The sequence below is a fragment of the Eptesicus fuscus genome, chromosome 9, assembly GCF_027574615.1.
Source record: "Eptesicus fuscus isolate TK198812 chromosome 9, DD_ASM_mEF_20220401, whole genome shotgun sequence".
Classification (NCBI taxonomy): domain Eukaryota; kingdom Metazoa; phylum Chordata; class Mammalia; order Chiroptera; family Vespertilionidae; genus Eptesicus; species Eptesicus fuscus.
Window position 1 is genome coordinate 88,152,629 of NC_072481.1, and position 18,453 is coordinate 88,171,081.

The window sequence follows — 18,453 nt, forward strand, 5'->3', positions numbered from 1 at the left end:
CAGCGGCGCGCGCGGGCTTCTGGGAGCTGTGGGCGGGGTCACCCCGCCACGTGACTAGAACCGCCTACAAGGGTCGGAGCTGTCATTCTGAGAGGTGCTTTCCTGTCTCTTTCCAATGTCGCTGCTTTAGTAACTTCTCCTGGATGTATTTGCTCCTGGCCTTCCCTGAACGGCATTACCACCCCCATATACTTTTGTTAAAAGAAGGGTTTATATCTAAAGAACAATTTAAAGAATAGTACCGTGAGCATTTGCGCAGCTGTCGTCCCGCTCGCTCCTTAACTGTAAACATTTGGCCACGTTTGCTTTCTCCCACTCTATCTACACAGACCCACACACTATTTTTGCTGAATTATTTGAAAGTAAGTTGCAGATACTTCACCCCCAAATGTCCGTATGGATCTTTTAAGAATGAGGATATTTTGCTTCCATAACCACGATAAATGATCAAATCTAAGAAAAAGAATCATTCCAAAATATCTAATATACAGTTCATATTCAAATTTCCCCAGTTGTCCCCCAAATTCCTTTTATAGCCGTTTTATTTTTTTCCAACTCATGACCTACAATTGGTTATTGTCTCTTTTACTTTACAAAAGTCTGACTCCCCTACTCTCTTTTTTAAATTGAGCCCGTGAATTTTGTCAGGAGCCTCAGCCACTTGTCTTGTAGAATGTCCCTCTTTCTGGATTTGTCAGATTTTTTCCCTTTATGAGTGGATTCAGTTTAAGCATTGTTGCAAGGAGATGTGGGTACCTCTTTATTACATCTCATAAAAGACACATATTTTAGATTCTCTGTTAGCAATGCAAAATTTGATCACTTAGTAAAGATGATGGCTGTATCTCTGCATTTTAATAGTACATTTCTTCTTGGTAATTGGTAATCAGTGGGATACCTTATGCCATATGAATGTCCTGTACTCCAACAAACTCACACAATCCTTCACTGAATCTCATTATGTTAGGAATTATGATGGTTATTTTTTTTAAGATTTTTTATTGATTTCTAGAGAGGAAGAGAGGAGGAGAAACATGCATGTGCGACATCGATTGGCCGCCTACCACACACATGCCACCTGGGATCAAGCCTGGGCATGTGCCCCACCTGGAAACAATGGGCAACCTTTCTGTAGTGCACAGAATTATGCCCAACAAGCTGAGCCACACCAGCCAGGGCTTATGACGAGTCTTTACTGCTATTATGGCTTCTACACGCATTAGCTAGCATTCCTACCACACCTTCACTTTGTTTCACTGTGGAACCAAGGTTGTGTGTGTTTATTATTGAGTTATTAATGATAAATTATTTTTAAAGTCGTTATTACTATTCCATTACCATCATAATTCTTGTTGATGCTCAAATTTGACCTGTGGGAGCTATTTTAAACCAGCCCATGTCTGTTTGACATGTTCCTATGAGTCCTTGAGAACTCCCTTACATTGACTAATTCAAGTTTACTTTTTACATTTCCTTCCTACAGAATCAGTTTCTGTAGATGGTTTTAACTCATAGAATCTACTCCTTCTTATATTATTTATTTTATTCAAGCCTGATGCCAAATCTTTGGTTCCCTTGGCATTTGTATGTGCCAGATAAAGAAACAAACATGAAGGAAATTTTTGTGAACAGCTGTTTCCGAAGACAAATAGCACCATTTTCTCACCTACATAAAAATGGTGATGAGTATAAAAAGGCAGTACCAGAAAATACAGAAACAATCCAATAGCTGCAAGCAGATATGGGGTAAGGGATGAGTTCTAGAAGTAGCTTAGTCACTCTGCCCACAGCATCTTTACTTTTTATTCACATTTAGAGTTAGCCCAGCAGCCTATAACAGACTATTTGAATGTGAGATGATTTTCACTGAAAATTTATATATTTCCCTTTTCATTGGGTGCACTGTGTATCTAAAGCAAATGAAAACTTAGTGCAGGTCAAGACTATCCTCTCTCCCAGGACACAGGTCCTATTTCATTTTAGAGCAGCTCGAAGTGGCTACACTGTTTCGGAATTGTTTTACATTGATGCTTCTTAGTCTATTTAATCATCATTTTCCTAGAGCAGTCTCCTGCCCTATTCTAGTTTAGGCCTCTGTAATGGGCTGAATTGTGTCATTCCCCCATCCCCCCCCAAAAAAAATGCTGTCTAATCCCTAACCCCCAATATGACTATATTTGGAGATAGGGCCTTTAAAAGAGGTAATTATGGTTAAATGGGGGGAAAAAAGGTTAAATGAGATTATAGAGTGGGGCCCTAATGTGATAAGACTAGTATCCTTAAAAGATTAGGAAGAGACACCAAAGCTCCCTCCATACCCATCACTGCCTACAAGCCCAAAAGAATTGTCACCGGAAACCAATCCTGTGTTGCAATTTAATCTTGGAATTTTACCTTCCAGAACTATGAGAAAATAAATTTAAGCCACCCCATCTGGGGTATCTTATTATGGCAGCCCAAGATAACACAGCCTTATAAGCTCTAGCATAAGGAATCTCTACTTCCCCCAACATTTATCGTATTTTTTTTTTCTTTTCATATTATAAGGGCTTTTTTTTTTTTTTTTTTTTTTTTTTTTACCATAGATTCCTACCATGGGATCTACAGTTTCTGGCACAATGTGTGGCACACAGAAGAACTCAGTATTTGGTGAATGAAACTAATTACAAATCTTCCAGATTGGGAGGGGGGCAAGGGCAAGAAAAGAGGTAAGACATGAGTGCTGTTTTCACCCTAAGTACCAAAAGCCCCAATAATTTAAGTATTATCTTAAGTATGATCAATTAGCATTTAACTTGCTTTCCTATTTTATCTCTGCACTATAAAATGTTTGATTGTATTTATACTAGTGATATATGCAAAGTATTCCACTGAGTTCTGTGTGCCTTCTGTCCCCAACCAGGCTGCAAAGGCCTGAAATCAGGGGTCTTCTAAAATCTACTGAATCCTCATAGTACCTAGAATACCAGTCACAAAATAGATATTTGGTAAAGCCATGTTAATGACAAATGTCTGAATTTCAAACTTCTCTTGGATCGAAAGAATAAACTTCTCATTGTCCTTCAACAGAGAGCCAAGAACTTTTCAGAAACTATTGTCATAGAATGAAGGACAATTCTTTTATGGGACAAAATGAAATACCCAAATGAGAATCTTGGCCACCTCATGTTTTTTAAATGTTATGATGACTTTTGCCCATGCTACTTGGTATTCATTGTCCAGAATAAAATAGAACTGGGTATTGACCTCTGGCCTGGCTTCTACAAAGGCTTATTTCCGAGGACTCTACCTGGTACACAGCAGGCACTTGAGAAACGCTGAAAAAAACTAACTTCAAAGACCAAATTCTAACACAAATTCAGAATGAAAATAGTTTATAAGTTGTCTTTCTTAATATCTATTTTGAAATCAGATGGTTTTAGATGTATTTTACAATAATCAAAAAGCTGTTGCTAAATGCCCTATAAACATGCTATTAAATCAAAACACAAAAATTTGAAAGTCCAAAAGTTTATTGCCAGAACAGCAAACTTCATAGACATCTTTTTAAAGTACATTGAAAATGACAAGCAAAATAAACAGAAAACTTTGACCAAAGAAAAGCAAAGATTGCTGCTATCATGCACATACAGTCAAATTAATACCAAACCAAACAGATACATAAGAGTATATGGGTCATACAATACACATTCTAAAACTAAAAGGAGACTCATTCCAAAATGCTTAGTTTTGGGTGGGTTTTTCTTGGGGAGGGGTACTGTCTACTAATACAGAAAATGGAAATATTTAGATGAGAAACAAAATGACTAAAATATTAATAATCAATTTAATTTTCATCTCCAACAGAAATCTGTATCATAGGCCAAAAGATATTCAAGAAGAATGGATCAAAAATCTAAACAAAGAAGAAAAGAAACAAATTCTAAATTCAATTTGTGCTATCCTTACAACTGATTACCACTTCATATACACTACATTCAGTGTATTACATTAGTTAAGGTGAGCTGAGAAGATAAAAAGCCAGAACAGCCTTACTACTTGATTTTAACCCTGGCAATGTTTTCTTAAGCACAGAAAATTCCATCACTATATTGCAAGCATTAGATTTTCTTTATTATTTAATAAAGTGAGAATTCATATAAATGAAGTCGAGGTACAGCAACCATTCCTAACTAACTACTAGTGCCCAATAGAGCTGCTGCTAAAGGAGTAGGAGGAGTAAGTGTAGGAAGAATTCCCTGTTGCATCAAAGCTTCCTCTCCTGGACCCACTGCGGGAACCAGAGCGGGAGCCTGAGCGAGATCCAGAGCGGGAGCCGGAGCGGGAGCCTGGAGCAGAAGACATGTTATAAGGGCTAGGCAAGCCCTTGGATGAAACAGAGGCAGCCTCCAGAAGGCGTAGGCCAGTGACATCTTCTACCATGGAGCGATTCATGGCATCCTTATAGGATATTTTTAATTTGGTTTTGGGGCAGGTCAGGATTTTGGCATAGCTGCTGATATCTTGCAGCCTCTGAGCTGCTCGGCCGTCGATAAACCCCTTTCTGATGGCTTCCTCGATGCTTATTCTCCCATGCACTTCGGGGTCAACTAGGCCCCCTGTGAGGTACTGGAACTCCATGAAGCGCTGGCCAGCCTCGTAGGGAAGCCATTTTTCTTTCACTGCCTCTGCTGCTGACATCTTCTTTCCCTTCACACCTTCAAAGCCAATGAAGGCTTTCTGAGCAGGCTTCAGCCTGGTAGCCATCTCTTGATCAACCAGGCCCTGGGAGATCGCATCCTGAAGTGACAGCTTCTGACCGGAGGTTGGATGGATAATGCCGCCTGTGCAGGCCTGAGCCTCCAGAAGCCTCTGACCAGTGATGCTATCCACAATGCCCCGCTCTATGCCTTCTGCAATGGAGATCTTCTCCAGGTTCTCTGTGTCAAAGATAGCTGCAATGGGGCTTGATTCCTCCAGGGGGTCAGAGAGAGAGCTGCTCTTGATAGTCAAGTTCCTGACACTGGATATGGTGGAAATCTTACTGACTGACTCATGTCGGGAGTTGCTAAAAACATCATCGACACCACCACCTATGCCACTGCTGTTGCCAACACCATTTTTCAAGGAGATCATATCAGCAAACTGAGTGAGGCTGAGGCTGCCGGATCGGTACTGATCAAAGAACTTCCTGTCAACAAGGCCCTTGTCAATAGCCTCTTGAATATCATACTGACTGCCTGTCTTTCTATCTACCAAGACCACCCTGGTGGAGCCGTCAGATCCAGTGATGGTTATTTCTTCCCACTCACACTCCTGCTCACATAGTTCCTTATAAGTTTCATAATCAATAAGGCCCTTCTTGTAAGCCTCCTGAACAGACATCTCCTTGTTGGTTTCTGGGTCCACGATGACCACTCTACGCTTCCTCAGGGTATTCTTCTGTGATGTCTGCACCTGCTTCTTCTTTTCTTTCAGAGGCAGTAGACAGAGCCCTGTTTCCTCATCCTTGATGCATCTTTCTTTTAGCTGCAGATAGGTAAGATTTTCTTCAGTGTTGGGGTCAAAAAATCCTTTTGTGTCATCAGTTGGATCTGAGAGAATCTCACTGAGCTCCTCATTAAAGTAGCCCCTCTTGTATGCCATGTCAACTGGTAATCGATGGCTCTCCTTCGGGTCGATGATCCCACCAGTTGCAATCTGTGCTTCTAATAATCGAATGCCATGGCCCTTCTCAATGAGTTCCTTGTTCATCGCTTGGAACAAAGAGATAATGTTTCCCGTTTCAGGATCATTATACCCAGTGACAGCTCGTTCTGCAGACAGGAGCTTCTCTTTGAACTCAATACCCACCAGACCTCTTTTATAGGCTTCCTCCACTGTTAATCTCAAGTTGCCAACAGGATCCACTATAAAGCCAGTAGCTGCTTGGGCTTCCAGCAACTCCAGAGCAGTACCAGGTCGGACCAAGCCAATTTTCATGGCCTCATAAATGCCAAGCTTCTGCTTTGTGGTCTCATTGTAAATGCCTGCTATGCAGCTTGAACCCTGAAGGAAGTCCTTAATTCTCTCACCAACTTCATCGTAAGAAATTTGACCTGATTCCAGTTCATTTACAGTGGATAGTCCCAATATACCAGAATCCACTAGCTCAGAAACGGTCACAGGCTGTCTGATTCCTTGGAAGGACATACTTCTCTTCTGTACTGACAGCAAGAGCAGACCAGTGTGGGGTTCAATTCTGCACCGTTCCCTCAGCTGCATGTAACTGACCTTCTTTTGGGTGACTGGATCCACAAAGTTTTTCTGACTATCTCGGGGATCATTCAGGGACCTATACAAATCTCTGTCAATCAGCCCACGGGCCAAGGCTACATCTTTTGGCAAAAAGACACTGTTCACGGGGTCCACTACACCCCCTGAAGCAATCTGGGCCTCCAGCAGGCGCATTCCGGTTTCTCTATCAATCAAATTTTTCTTTATGGCTTCTGAAAGGGATACTGTCTTGCCTGAAAATGGGTCATCAAAACCAGTGATAGCTTTTTCTGCTGTATATATCTGTTGTCGGTCATCGAAATCAACGAGGTCTCGAGCTATTGCATTGTCAACAGTCAGCTTCTCATTCCTATGGGGATCAATTATACCACCTGTAGCAGCCTGGGCCTCCAGAAGCATGACTGTGGACTCTGGGGTGATTAGATTCTTTCTCTTGGCCTCTACCAAAGAGTACTTTTCCTTAGGGGAAACAGAAGCTCCAGCAATAGCTCCTGCGCCCCGAAGGAAAGGCTGGATTTCAGAAGCAACTTCTTCCACTGACTTTTTCCCCTTCAGCAGTTTGTCCAAGGTTGTTTTGTCAATCAGCTGGCACTCGTAGAGCTGCATCGCCGTCACCTTCTTCCTCAGTCCATCAAACACCAGCTTGGAGGAGTCGACAGTCCATTCATACTCAGTCTGGGTCTCCCGATGGGATCCATACGGGCGCTGTTTGAGTTTATCGATTTCCCTCTGAAGTCGGCAACGTTCTGTTTCCAGCTGTGACTGTGTGTCCCTGGTGGAATCCTCCAACTTTCGCCTGCACCTCTCTTCAATCCTCTTGATCTCAGCCTGGAGTCTTTCGATCTCACTCCTAAGGCTGTTCTTCTCTCTCTCACTCTTTTCTCTTTCTGACTCTATCTTTCTAATAGCCTCTTCTTTGCGGGAATACTGAGTTTTCCACTGGTTCAGGTCGTTCTGGATTTGCTGTTTCTCACACTCCAGGCGCTGTTTCACCCTGCTTTCTGCCTCCAGAGTTGCTTTGGCGCGGTTCAGCTCATCCTCCAGCCTCTGCAGCCTGATCTTGTCTTGCTCCAGAACTTTGATTTTCACCAGCAGGCTCTCTCTTTCCTGCACCACCTGAGTGCACTGACTCTTTGATTCATGAATCCTATTAGATGCCTATAATTTAAAAAGAAAGAAATGGGAAAAACATGTTTGAATCATATCACATGAATACCATAATTTAACCTCTTTTCCTACAATTTTCAAAACAAACAAAAAAAACCCCAAGCAAACAAACAAAAAAAAACTTGCTTATTTTCCCTTTCTTTGTTTCCCTGGGTAAACTGTTATTTTGTTATCTTATAAATTCATGAAAAAAATTCTGAAGATTTATGTTGCCACTTTGTGAAATGGCTTCATACTTACTTTTTTTCCCCTATAAAAGGAACTAAAAGTTGTAGACCTGTCTTGTTCTTAACAGCAATTAAGGTTCAAAAAAAAAATAGCAGTTGTGTTCCAGATAATTAATTACAGCTGCTATACCTACATCTCACCTGTTAACATGTTTTAAAGAGCAATAAAAATCTTTGCAAATATACACATAACCCACACCCAGCCCCACACAAATATTGTCTATAGAAGTCAAATATATTAGAAGCTAAAGAAGTTGTTTTTAAATTAGGGGTTAAAAAAAAAAAAAAAGCCAAACAGGTGGGGCCATGATCAAGAGAGTAGAATAATGCATGCAGAAAAAGCATGCAAGCAAGAGAGAAAAAGTGATTTTAAAATTGCACAGAAAACACCTATGACATGGCTTTTATTTAGGAAATTTTAAATTAAAAATATAGGTCATAGCTCACTAAGAGCTATCTTCTATAAAATAGAGTGAGACACTCAGGAATTGATCTCAGATGTTATACCTATGCTAAAGTTCTAAAAGCAGAGCCAAACACAGGTTACACACAAACTGGCATTGACACAGTGACAGAACAAAAGTGCAAAAAGCACTGAAGCTACTTTAAAGCAGTTGCCTGGATGATGACAGACAGTACAGTAATAAAAAGAAAAAGTAGACTTTCTACAAGCATCCATCTCAGTAACAAGAGCACAGTTCAGGTAAGGTGACAATGAAGTGAATTATTTGAGAGACAGTGGAGCTGGGATCAAATATTTGTGAATACCTCTAAAGCCTGCTTTTGGAATTTCTCAATTTCCTGTCTCAAATTTTCCCTCTCTCTCTGTAAATCATTAATCAGCCCCTGCAGTTCCAGGGTCCGGTTGTTGCTGATCTGCAGTTGGCTTCTTAGTTCAGAGATGGTTGCATTTTTATCACTATCGGCTTCACTTCGGCCCCTCCTGAGCTCATCATATTCCAGCTTCAGGTTCCGTAGTTCTTCCTCCAACATCAAGTGCTCCTTGGTCAAGTTCTCTGTGAGAGACTGCAGCCTCTCGATTTCTATTTTGCTTTCATTTAAGCTTCTGCTTTTATCTTCTATCGCCTTCTGGAAATGCTCGTTCCTCGTGTGAGCCTGTTTGACATTTTCTTGTTCCTGGAGCAACTGGCGCCTCAGGGCCTCTACCTCCACGGCGAGCCTCCTCAGCTCTTCCTGGGTCCTCTGTTTCTCCCTCACGTGGCCGTCCAGCACGTCCCTCTGCTGCCGGAGGTCATCCTCACTCCTTTTCTTAACGATGGACACCTGCTCCAGCTGCTGCGTCAGGCTGGTGATTTTTATCGCTTGCTCCTTCAAAGACCTCCTCATGCCTTCCAGTTCCTCCTCTAGCTGCTTCCTCTTGCAGGAGTCTTCTGAGGCCGTCCTCTTCAGCCGCATCAGCTCCTCCTCCACTTTCTGTTTCTGCAACTGCAAGTCTTTCAGAGAATTCTGGAATCTTGTGATGTCCTGGTCCTTCACGGTCCTCTCCTGGGAAATCCTTTCATAGTCGATTCTCAGGCGTGTTAGTTCTTTCTCGTGAACCTTCAATTTGCTTATCGTCTCTGTTGCACTGTCATTTGCTTTCTGCAGGTCATACTGGGCCCTTTGTAACTTAGCATTTTCATCTTTCAGGAATTGTCGTTCATTTGTCTCTGTTTCTATAAGTTGTTTTAATCTCTCTATCTCTTTGTTTTTATCCTGGATTGTCTTGGCAGCGTCATCAAGAGACTGCTTATATCTCAGGCTCTCTTCTGTTCGCATCTGAGTGACCTGCCTCAGCTCAATCTCCAGCTGCTGCTTTCTCTGAGACACCTCCGAGCCCGTGGCCTTTTGCTGCTGGACGTTTTCTTCAACCCTCCTGAGATTCTCTGTGGTCTGGGCTAACGTGTTCTTCAGCCTCTTTACTTCTTCAGATAGGCTCCTGTTTTCTCTGGTGAGGTTATCTATCTGGGCTCGGTAGCCACTGGTGTCCTCTTCCCTCTTCATGGTGAGCTGGTGGATGGTCGTCTTGGTGATGTTGATCTCTGTCTCAAACTGGTTTTTTAAGCTAATGATTTCCTCGTCGTAATTGTTTCTTACCTTAGCCAGTTCATTTTCATATTCCCAGCGGCGCTTGGCCTCATCCTGAAAGTCAGCTTTGAGTCTTTCAATCTCCTTGTTTTTTTCCTGAATGGTTTTTGCAGCCTCCTCCAGGGAGTGCTTGTGTCTTGCATTGTCCTCTGAGCGCTGCTGGATGATCTGCTTAAGCTCTATCTCCAGCTGCTGCTTCTTTTGCATCGTCTCAGAGCCACAGGCTTTTTGCTGAAGGGCATCTTCCTCAGCCCGCCTTCGCTGCTCAGTGGTCTGCAGGATGCTGTCATTCAGCCTGACGATCTCATCCTTCAGATCTCGATTTTCCCTCGTGAGTCTATCAAGCTGGTTTCTAAGATTTTTGGAATCATCCTCCTTTTGCATGCTTATCTCCTGGATGGTGGTCTTCGTAATGTTAATCTCTGTTTCAAACTTGTTCCTTAAATTACTCATCTCCTCATTATAGTGGTTTCTTACCTTTGCCAGCTCATTTTCATATTCTCTCTTCCGGGCACTCTCCTCCTGCAGAAGAATCCTCAACCTTTCTATCTCGAACTCCTTGTCTTTGATGGCTTTTTCAGACTCTATTTTTTGCCAACCAAGGCTCTCCTTTTCACATTGCCTGGCTTTCTGCAGTTGGTCATAGTCACTCTTCTGTTGGTCAAATCTGTCTTCCACAGCCTTTCTTCTTCTCTTTTCATCTTCAATCTCATAAGTAAGTCTGGTGATCTTCTCATTGAGTTCTTTTATTTGGCCGTAGCACTTGTCTAGATTTTGCTTAGCTGCCTTTCCATCCAGCTCAGCTTGTCTCTTTAGTTCCTCTAGGCTCACAAGCTTTGCTTTGAACTGGGAACACTCTGTCTGATATTTCTGCAGGTTCTGATCCAGGAATTTGTTCTTATTGCAGTTTTCAGAGTTGGCATCTCGGGCCAGTCTAAGCTCCTCTTCTAAAACTTCAATCTTGGTATTTTTCAGCTATAAAAATAAAATCAGAAATATGTTGAAACAAAAACACCTCATATCACAAGAAGGAAGCAATACTTTCCCCCTCCCAGACCAGTGTACATTTTTATTTCTCTTTACATACCTGCATACATGCACACATACTGACATATATATGAGCACACACATGGGCACACATATCACACACATAAGCACACTCAAATAGAGGGATATAAGACAAAAACTACTTGACAAAAATTCAAGAAATCTGTATTTTCCTCATAATTTTTCAATTGCTTGTATGATCTTAGCAAATGATACACCTTTGAGTTTCAGCTTCCTCATCTATAAATGAGGTAATTTCTTCCAAAAGCAAAAGCTTATGATTTTATAAATCACGTTTGCTTTATTTCAAGAAATACAGTAAGTTTCTATATAAACTCAATTCAAGTATTAGAAATGAGGAGTAAATTAAACAATCACTCAATATGAAAAATTCAAATGCAGCTATCATCCAGTATGTTCTTAGTCTTGATTTAACACAAAGAAATAAAGCAAATGCCTTGACCAAACGATAAATGAAATTACTGGTTTGGGGAAAGGTAAATAGTTATAATTTTGTAAATATTACCTAAGGCATTTGAGCAGTGTCCTAGAGCACGGGACTAACCCCAGGCTCATGAGCAAACTATATTATAGTAATTGTGTAGAAAAAATAGTTTTACCGGTAAGTATGCCCAAATCCATGTTATAGTGAGACAGTATTAATAAGGTTCTACTCTATTTAACTTTTTGATGCTTCAAGGAAATAAAATAAATAAATTACCTTCAGGTCTTCCAAACTCTTCAGCATCTCACTTAAGAATCTGTAATAGTCTCCAGATCTTGTAATTAGTTCTATGTACCGAGAATGCATGTCTGCAGCCTTGGAGAAACGGAGTGAAAGAAGATAAAAAAGATTATTACATTCCAAAAAAGCGCTATGCAAGTTGACTAATTTGTTTTATAAAACAATGAAATAGCAAAATTATAATTTAAAGAGTGAATTCCCTTCTTTCATGCATGCTAATGCCAAATTCTAGCAGCACATCAGCATGAAAAGGGCTAAAATCATTGTATTCCATCCTTAGCACTACAGGGAGTTTCCCCTAAACCAGGGGTGGGGAACCTTTTTTCTGCCAAGGGCCATTTGGATATTTATAACATCATTCATGGGCCATACAAAATTACCAACTTAAAAATTAGCCTGCAATATTTGGTCAAACATTTAATAACTCAGACCTAATGCCTTGGCAGGCCCAGACCAATGGTTTCAAGGGCCTTATATGGCCCACAGACCAGACATTTCCAACCCGTGGTCGGCAAACTGTGGCTCGCGAGCTACATGCGGCCCTTTGGCCATTGAGTGTGGCTCTTCCACAAAATACCATGGCCTGGGCGAGTCTATTTTGAAGAAGTGGTATTAGAAGAAGTTTAAGTTTAAAAAATTTGGCTCTCAAAAGAAATTTCAATCGTTGTACTGTTGATATTTGGCTCTGATGACTAATGAGTTTGCCGACCACTGCCCTAAACCATCTGATGGGTGAAGTTCTCTGACATTTTTTAGGGGAAAGTTGTCTTTTAAAAATCCACAAGTATTTTCCACTCTTTAAAAGTCTCCCTCATTAAATCCAGAATTTGAGCCTAATTTCTACAAAAATTCTAATAGACAACAGATTCAGATGTCTACTGATCATTTCCTAAAATGCATCACATATTGATCACTCACACTAGAAGGAACATAACCTTCTATTCAGCCTTTTTGAGTGGATATCCTATAACAAAAGCTGAATTTAGGACTTCAGGGAAGACAGGAAAAAGGGAGGAGGCAGAAGGAAGGGCAGGCCCTAAGAGATATGTAATGACATACATACCTCTTGCAGAATCACCCCAGAAGGAGACTGAACCATGGTTCTCTTAATAGGTATGTTCAGTAGAGTTTCCAGTCCTGAGGTGTATGATGCCAGCTGGAGTTCATAATCCTGCAGAATAATAGAGTTTAAGAAATACATACTCTGTGAACTTATAGTCACTGACAGCTACAATTCCACATTTCAAAATATCAAACTGTAATTCTAATGACCAAATTTAAAGGCTATCATATGTAGCTAGTGCCCATGCAGCTAGTATTACATTATTAAACCAAGCATTACATCTCTATATGCTAACTGGAGAATTTTGCACATGCCACCAGTCTAGAGAATGAGGACCCGCCCAGCCCCACAGATATTGTCAATGTGTAATGAATTCATGTTAATGGATAACAAATTTTTATGGTTTGTTTTTAGGAAAGAATATATAAAATCCATAATTGCTATCCTCAAGAAGTTTATAATCTTGAAACTGAATCAGAAAATAATGTAGTTAGTAATATTCTTGATGAAATACCAACATTCTTTGTAAAAGCAGCATACCTTAATTGAATTTGCACAAAGTTCGGCAATTTTTTGTACTTCTTCTGATTTGTCTCGTTTGCCAGAAATTTCATTATGCAGGTTCTATATAAGAAAATAAAATATTATTTACAAATGTTAAAGTGTATATTTTTAAAAAAATTTTATTTCACTTTTTAACCACTGTTACTTGTTTTTTCTCTCTCAGTTTATTAATACATGTACTGGCCTCCTCTTCTCACAGTTAAACCTTAAGAGATGAGCATATGTTCTATTCAGAAAATAGAATAAAGCTCTTCAACTTATCTACTCAAAAGGTTACTTTCAAGTCAGAATTCTTTTCTGGTCCTTTCACCTCAATTTATAAAAATACTTTAGTATAATATTACATTATTTCTCTAGTCATAACTGCATTTCTTTGTAAATATCTCAATTGCTTTCCTCTGGGCAGCCTTTAAACATTCACAAAATAGGCTATAATATTAATCATTTCAAACCTAGGCACTGCTATGAAAACCAGAGGAAAGTACAGCCTAGACCCAGGTAATTTTAAAATAGCTATGGAACGACAAGTTGACTTTTACCTTCTGCTCATTTAAAAATCGCATGACTGTGTTGGAATCTCCAAACTTCATGGATTCTAAGGAATCCTGGCGGCGTTTGGCATCATAGAGCCACTTGCAGAAAGCCTGGTAGTTGTCACGATAATTCCTCAGTTGCTTGATTTGTTTCTCCAGGTCCCATAATCTAGAGAAAGCACAGATAAAATTACTGAAATTGTTAAAGCACTGCAGTTGTCCCTCAAAGTATTCAACAGAGAGTTCTTATATGACCAAGCCATTCCACTTCGTATTTACCCAAGAGAAATGAAAACATACATCCACACAAAAAGTTATACATGAATGTTCATAGCAGCATTTTTCACAATAGTAAAAAACTGGAAACGACCAAAATATCCATTGACGGATGAAAGGTTAAACAAAATATAATATATCCATACATAAAATATTATTCAGCCATAAAAGAAATGTAGTACTAACACATGCTACACCATGTGCAAACCTTGAAAACACGCTAAGTAAAAAAAGCCAACTGCAAATGACCATATATTGTTTGATTCCATTGATATGAAATGTCCAGAACAGGCAAACCTATACAGACAGGAAGTTGGGAGGTAATGATGGCTGATGGGTAGAGGGATTTTTTGTGAGGATGACAAAAATGTTCTAACTTAGATTGTAGTGATGGTTACACAATTCTGAATATACTAAAAACCGCTGAATTGTATACATTAAATGGGTGATCTGTATGACATGTGAAGTACATAACAATAAAGATTTTTTTTAAAGCACTGATAGCTCTGGCCAGGTGACTTAGTTGGTTAGAGTGTCATTCCATACACCATAAGGTTGCAGATTCGATTCCCAGTCAGGGCATATACCCAGGCTGCAAGTTCGATCCCTGGTCAACGTGTGTACAGCAGGCAGCCAATCAATGTTTCTCTCTCACATAGATGTTCCTCTCTCTCTCTCTCATCAATAAAAACATATCCTCAGTGATGATTTAAAAAATAAAAATAAGTAAAATAAATAAAAAGCACTGCTAGCAAAATAAACTACAAGCAAGATTCAGGAGATATTTTTAAAACCTCATGTGCAATAAGACATTTCTTTGGTTAAGATGTAATTTTCATAAACTTTTAGTGAAAACACATCTGCTTCCTTCAATAGTCATAACAAGAGTTTGTTTATGGGGCACAAAAGAGCTTGATCAATGTCTTCTACTATTTCCCCAAGAACCTGGATGGCACCTGGCTTGGGTGGGTTCAAGCTTGGCTATTGTGATGTACTGTCTTTCTATTTCCAACAAAGCTATCTGCAGGCCGTCCATAAACAGAACACCTGTATTGACTAACTTACACACAAAACAAAACCAAAATCATTATTTTATAGTGGTTATTTCAAGTGCCATTATCTTAATAAACAATTGGGAAGAAAGTGCAGAAGGAGGTTGGCATACCTGTAGTCTATCTGTTTATCTATTCTTTGCCAGCGATCTGTCAGCTGTGTGACTTTTTCACTGAACTTGCCCAGATCCAGGTCGTAAAGTGGATATTGCTGTGAAGTCTGGCAGTGGATCTGCTGGGCTTTCTGTAGTTCTGTCTTCATGGTGGCCAACAATGACTTCTTCAAGTTCAAGTCATTTTTAATTTTCTGTCATCAGAGAAAAAAAGAGTATAAATTCATTTCATCTACTTCATGTCTCAATGCAAATCATCAAATAAAATGTTTTTTTTATAAAACTCTATAGAATATTCATATTTTTTAAGTGATGATCAATTCAGGAAAATATATTTACTGATTGTATTTCCCAATATATGTGCCAGTGATTTAGTTCCTTGTGCTACCCCATTAAAAAAAAAGGATTAAATATGTAAATTAATTTGAGAAATGCTAAATATTACACTCCATTCCCTTCCTGAATAATTATAACATGTATTCATGTATTAATGGCTCTGAGAAACCCCAGAGTAAAGAAACCAGTTTAACTACGTTTAGCTAGGCATTCCACCGACTAATCTCAACACAAATTACTTTCTCACATAGTTCCTACTAAGTCACTCTAAAAAGCAGTGTATTAGAGGTAACAGTTAATATGAACATGTGTGGCCAACAAAATTTGGTCCTCAAATCCATGAAAACTTGGTGAAGCTTTATCACTGGAACTGAGTCCCTGTTACTCCCTATCCCTGGGCCCCTGTGGCGTCCTTGCACATTACCTTCAGTCCACAGCGGTAAGCTTCCACTTTGTCCAGATCCAGGCAGACGGTTTCCTCTTCAGTGAGCCTAGCTTCGTAAACCTTCAACATGTCCTCTGTTTGGAGGATGGCCTGGAGCAGTGCTCGCACTGAGCATAAGCTGTAAAGACCAAAAGAGGCAAACAGCATTGCCCGTGATTTCATTAAACTTTGAACCTCTGGCTCCTGCCACTATTAATGAAAGAGGACAATAGTAGAGCAGATAAATTATTTTGCCTAGTTTATAAGCTGCAGGAGCAATACACCCCCTCCCGCTCCCCCATCATGCTTCAGGGCACCATTCTGCCTTAACTAGAGAATTCCAAGCTCCAGCCCTTAGAGTGTACCTGAGTAGTAAGGTAAGTTAGATCTCAGAGCAGTGAAATTGACACCCTTGGCTAGAGGAGCCTCTCTCAAAAGCACAGAAGAATGTTAACTAAGCCTCTAGTGACAACAGAAACCGTGAGGCAAAGGATTCAGCAAGCCAAGCTTATACAGCAAATAAGTGTGACAAAATGAAGCTTGAGCAAAGCAAAATGTCTGAGATAAAAGCATTAGTTGTGATTACCTATTTAAGTAGCCATCTGTAACGCCATTGATATTTTCCAGTTTCTGAAACAGCCCAAATACCTCATTCTGTAAATAGCAATATTTTTCCGAACCTCTGAAGTTAGCTAGCATGTCTTTAAGCTGGTTGAGGACTTCAGCAATAGCTTGAGAATCATTCTGCACACTCTGTCGGAAAAGAAGGAACACTCTCTTGATTTAATTGTGTGATTCCTGTGATCATGTTTGTCCTTAAAAAGTTCACTAAATGTAAAGGATTCAAGAAAGGGGACTGACTTGACCTTTCCCTTCCTTCTTCAGGGCGGCCTTATGAACACTATGCAACGTGACCCCTTACTTACAATTTCCACCTAGGACATGCCAATGCAGTGCCCAGGTGGGGCTGGGCAGAGAAGGCTGAGCTACGAGCTGAAACACCTGGGCTGTGGTCCCAGCTCCACCAGTGGCTTTGAGTTTTTATTCCACCAACAAAATCTCTCAGTGCCAGTTTCCTGTCTGTAAATAAAGATAATTCCACCTGCCGGGCCAGCATGGCTCAGCGGTTGAGCGTTAACCTGTGATCCAGGAGGTCACAGTTCAATTCCCAATCAGGGCACATGCCCAGGTTGCAGGCTCCATCCCCGGTGGGGGTCGTGCAGGAGGCAGCCGATCAATGATTCTCATCATTGATGTTTCTATCTCCCTCTCTCTCTCCCTTCTTCTCTGAAATCAATAAAAACATTAAAAAAAAAAAAGATAATTCCACCTGTCTAGCCCATATCATAGGCTGTTTTAGGCAGAAGCCAAATTAATGTTTGTGAAACGTTTGAAATGAACAAAGTACTACTTGGCACAAAAGAAAAACACTGTAGCTTGATTCAGCAACCCACAACCTAACAGCAAAAGTGGCTAATCCCCAGCCTGGTAAACGTCTACAAATCTGGGAGCATGGGAAAGAAAAAAAGAAATCATGCCAGAAACCCATTTTCTCGAAAATGAATGTTTCCTTACCTATACATATTCAAAACAGGAGTTTTTTTTAAATAGTTTGCAAATAAATATAAATGTACCGGGAATCAGACAAAATACCAAAATACCTTTAGCTCGTTTATTTTCACTGTGATGTGGTGAGAAGAGCCTTGGTCTGCCAGAAGGATGTTTTTAAGCGCCATCCTGCCCTCGCAGTGCTCCATCTGCCTGCGAATCTTCTGGAGCTCTATCAGCATCCACGTTTCCTGCTTGTCGTTTTCTCTGTTGGCTTCAATTACTTTATTATGGTTGGCATCTTGGCAGGAACCAACATGGGTGATTTCAGTTGTGGTTACTGTAAAAATATGTTAGGACCACAAAAATCAGAGAATTCCTAGTTAGGAGGGTGGTAGGCTCAAAAAAAAAAAAAAAAAGTCGATACTGCATACAAATATAGCTACTTCCTTTGATTTGATTGTGAAAATTCAGCGTATAAATGCATTTTGATATATTATTTTTCAAAGAAATGATCCTGAGACTAGTTTTATGCTAACTGCTCTCTTTTCTTTTTAAATCGGCCTGGATGGTCGCCACAAAGAGAAAGATGCTCCAGACCAACCTGTCTGGTGCTGGGGGTGGCCGGGGAGCTGGATGACCAGCGTCTGGTAGTGCTTCTGGGCGTCTGTGAACTGCGACTGCATTTTCCGTTTGTCGTCATCCCCGAACATCTCCGAGCCTTGGCTGTTTCTGATGAACTCTTGGTAATGTAACTCAAGGTCAGATATTGTCTTCATGTAATCTTCCTGCCGCATCGTTTTCAGCTGGAAGTAAGCCAGGCAAAGTGATTTACGGTTGCCCCCATAGCCCGGCCAAGAAAGAGTCGGCTGAAAAAGGCCCTATGCTAAACGGGGCTTGGGACAATGCTCATCATAGGCCCGTTAAGATACAAAAGGTCTCTGAGGGTGTACAGATTGCTCCGAAGAAACACAGCAATGGGCTGTCAATTTCTTTTTTCCTACAGAATTATATT

General features: G+C 40.4%; 1 protein-coding gene across 2 annotated transcripts in view; it reads right to left on the minus strand.

The window, feature by feature from the left end:
* Positions 1-3,494: 3,494 nt before the first annotated feature.
* Positions 3,495-18,453, minus strand: part of DSP (desmoplakin) — a 42,064-nt gene continuing 27,105 nt past the window's right edge. Inside the window, exons 14-24 of one of the 2 annotated variants that reach the window (XM_054721497.1) lie at positions 18,043-18,244; positions 17,552-17,778; positions 16,477-16,643; positions 15,891-16,029; positions 15,131-15,324; positions 13,696-13,858; positions 13,133-13,216; positions 12,593-12,700; positions 11,506-11,604; positions 10,215-10,712; positions 3,495-7,413 (exon numbers count right to left, since the gene is read on the minus strand). In XM_054721497.1, the coding sequence (XP_054577472.1) occupies positions 4,180-7,413; positions 10,215-10,712; positions 11,506-11,604; positions 12,593-12,700; positions 13,133-13,216; positions 13,696-13,858; positions 15,131-15,324; positions 15,891-16,029; positions 16,477-16,643; positions 17,552-17,778; positions 18,043-18,244 (5,115 nt within the window). In that variant the 3' untranslated portion in view covers positions 3,495-4,179. Of the gene's footprint in view, positions 7,414-8,417; positions 10,713-11,505; positions 11,605-12,592; positions 12,701-13,132; positions 13,217-13,695; positions 13,859-15,130; positions 15,325-15,890; positions 16,030-16,476; positions 16,644-17,551; positions 17,779-18,042; positions 18,245-18,453 lie in introns of both variants that reach the window. The other variant, XM_054721496.1, reaches the window with a different exon arrangement.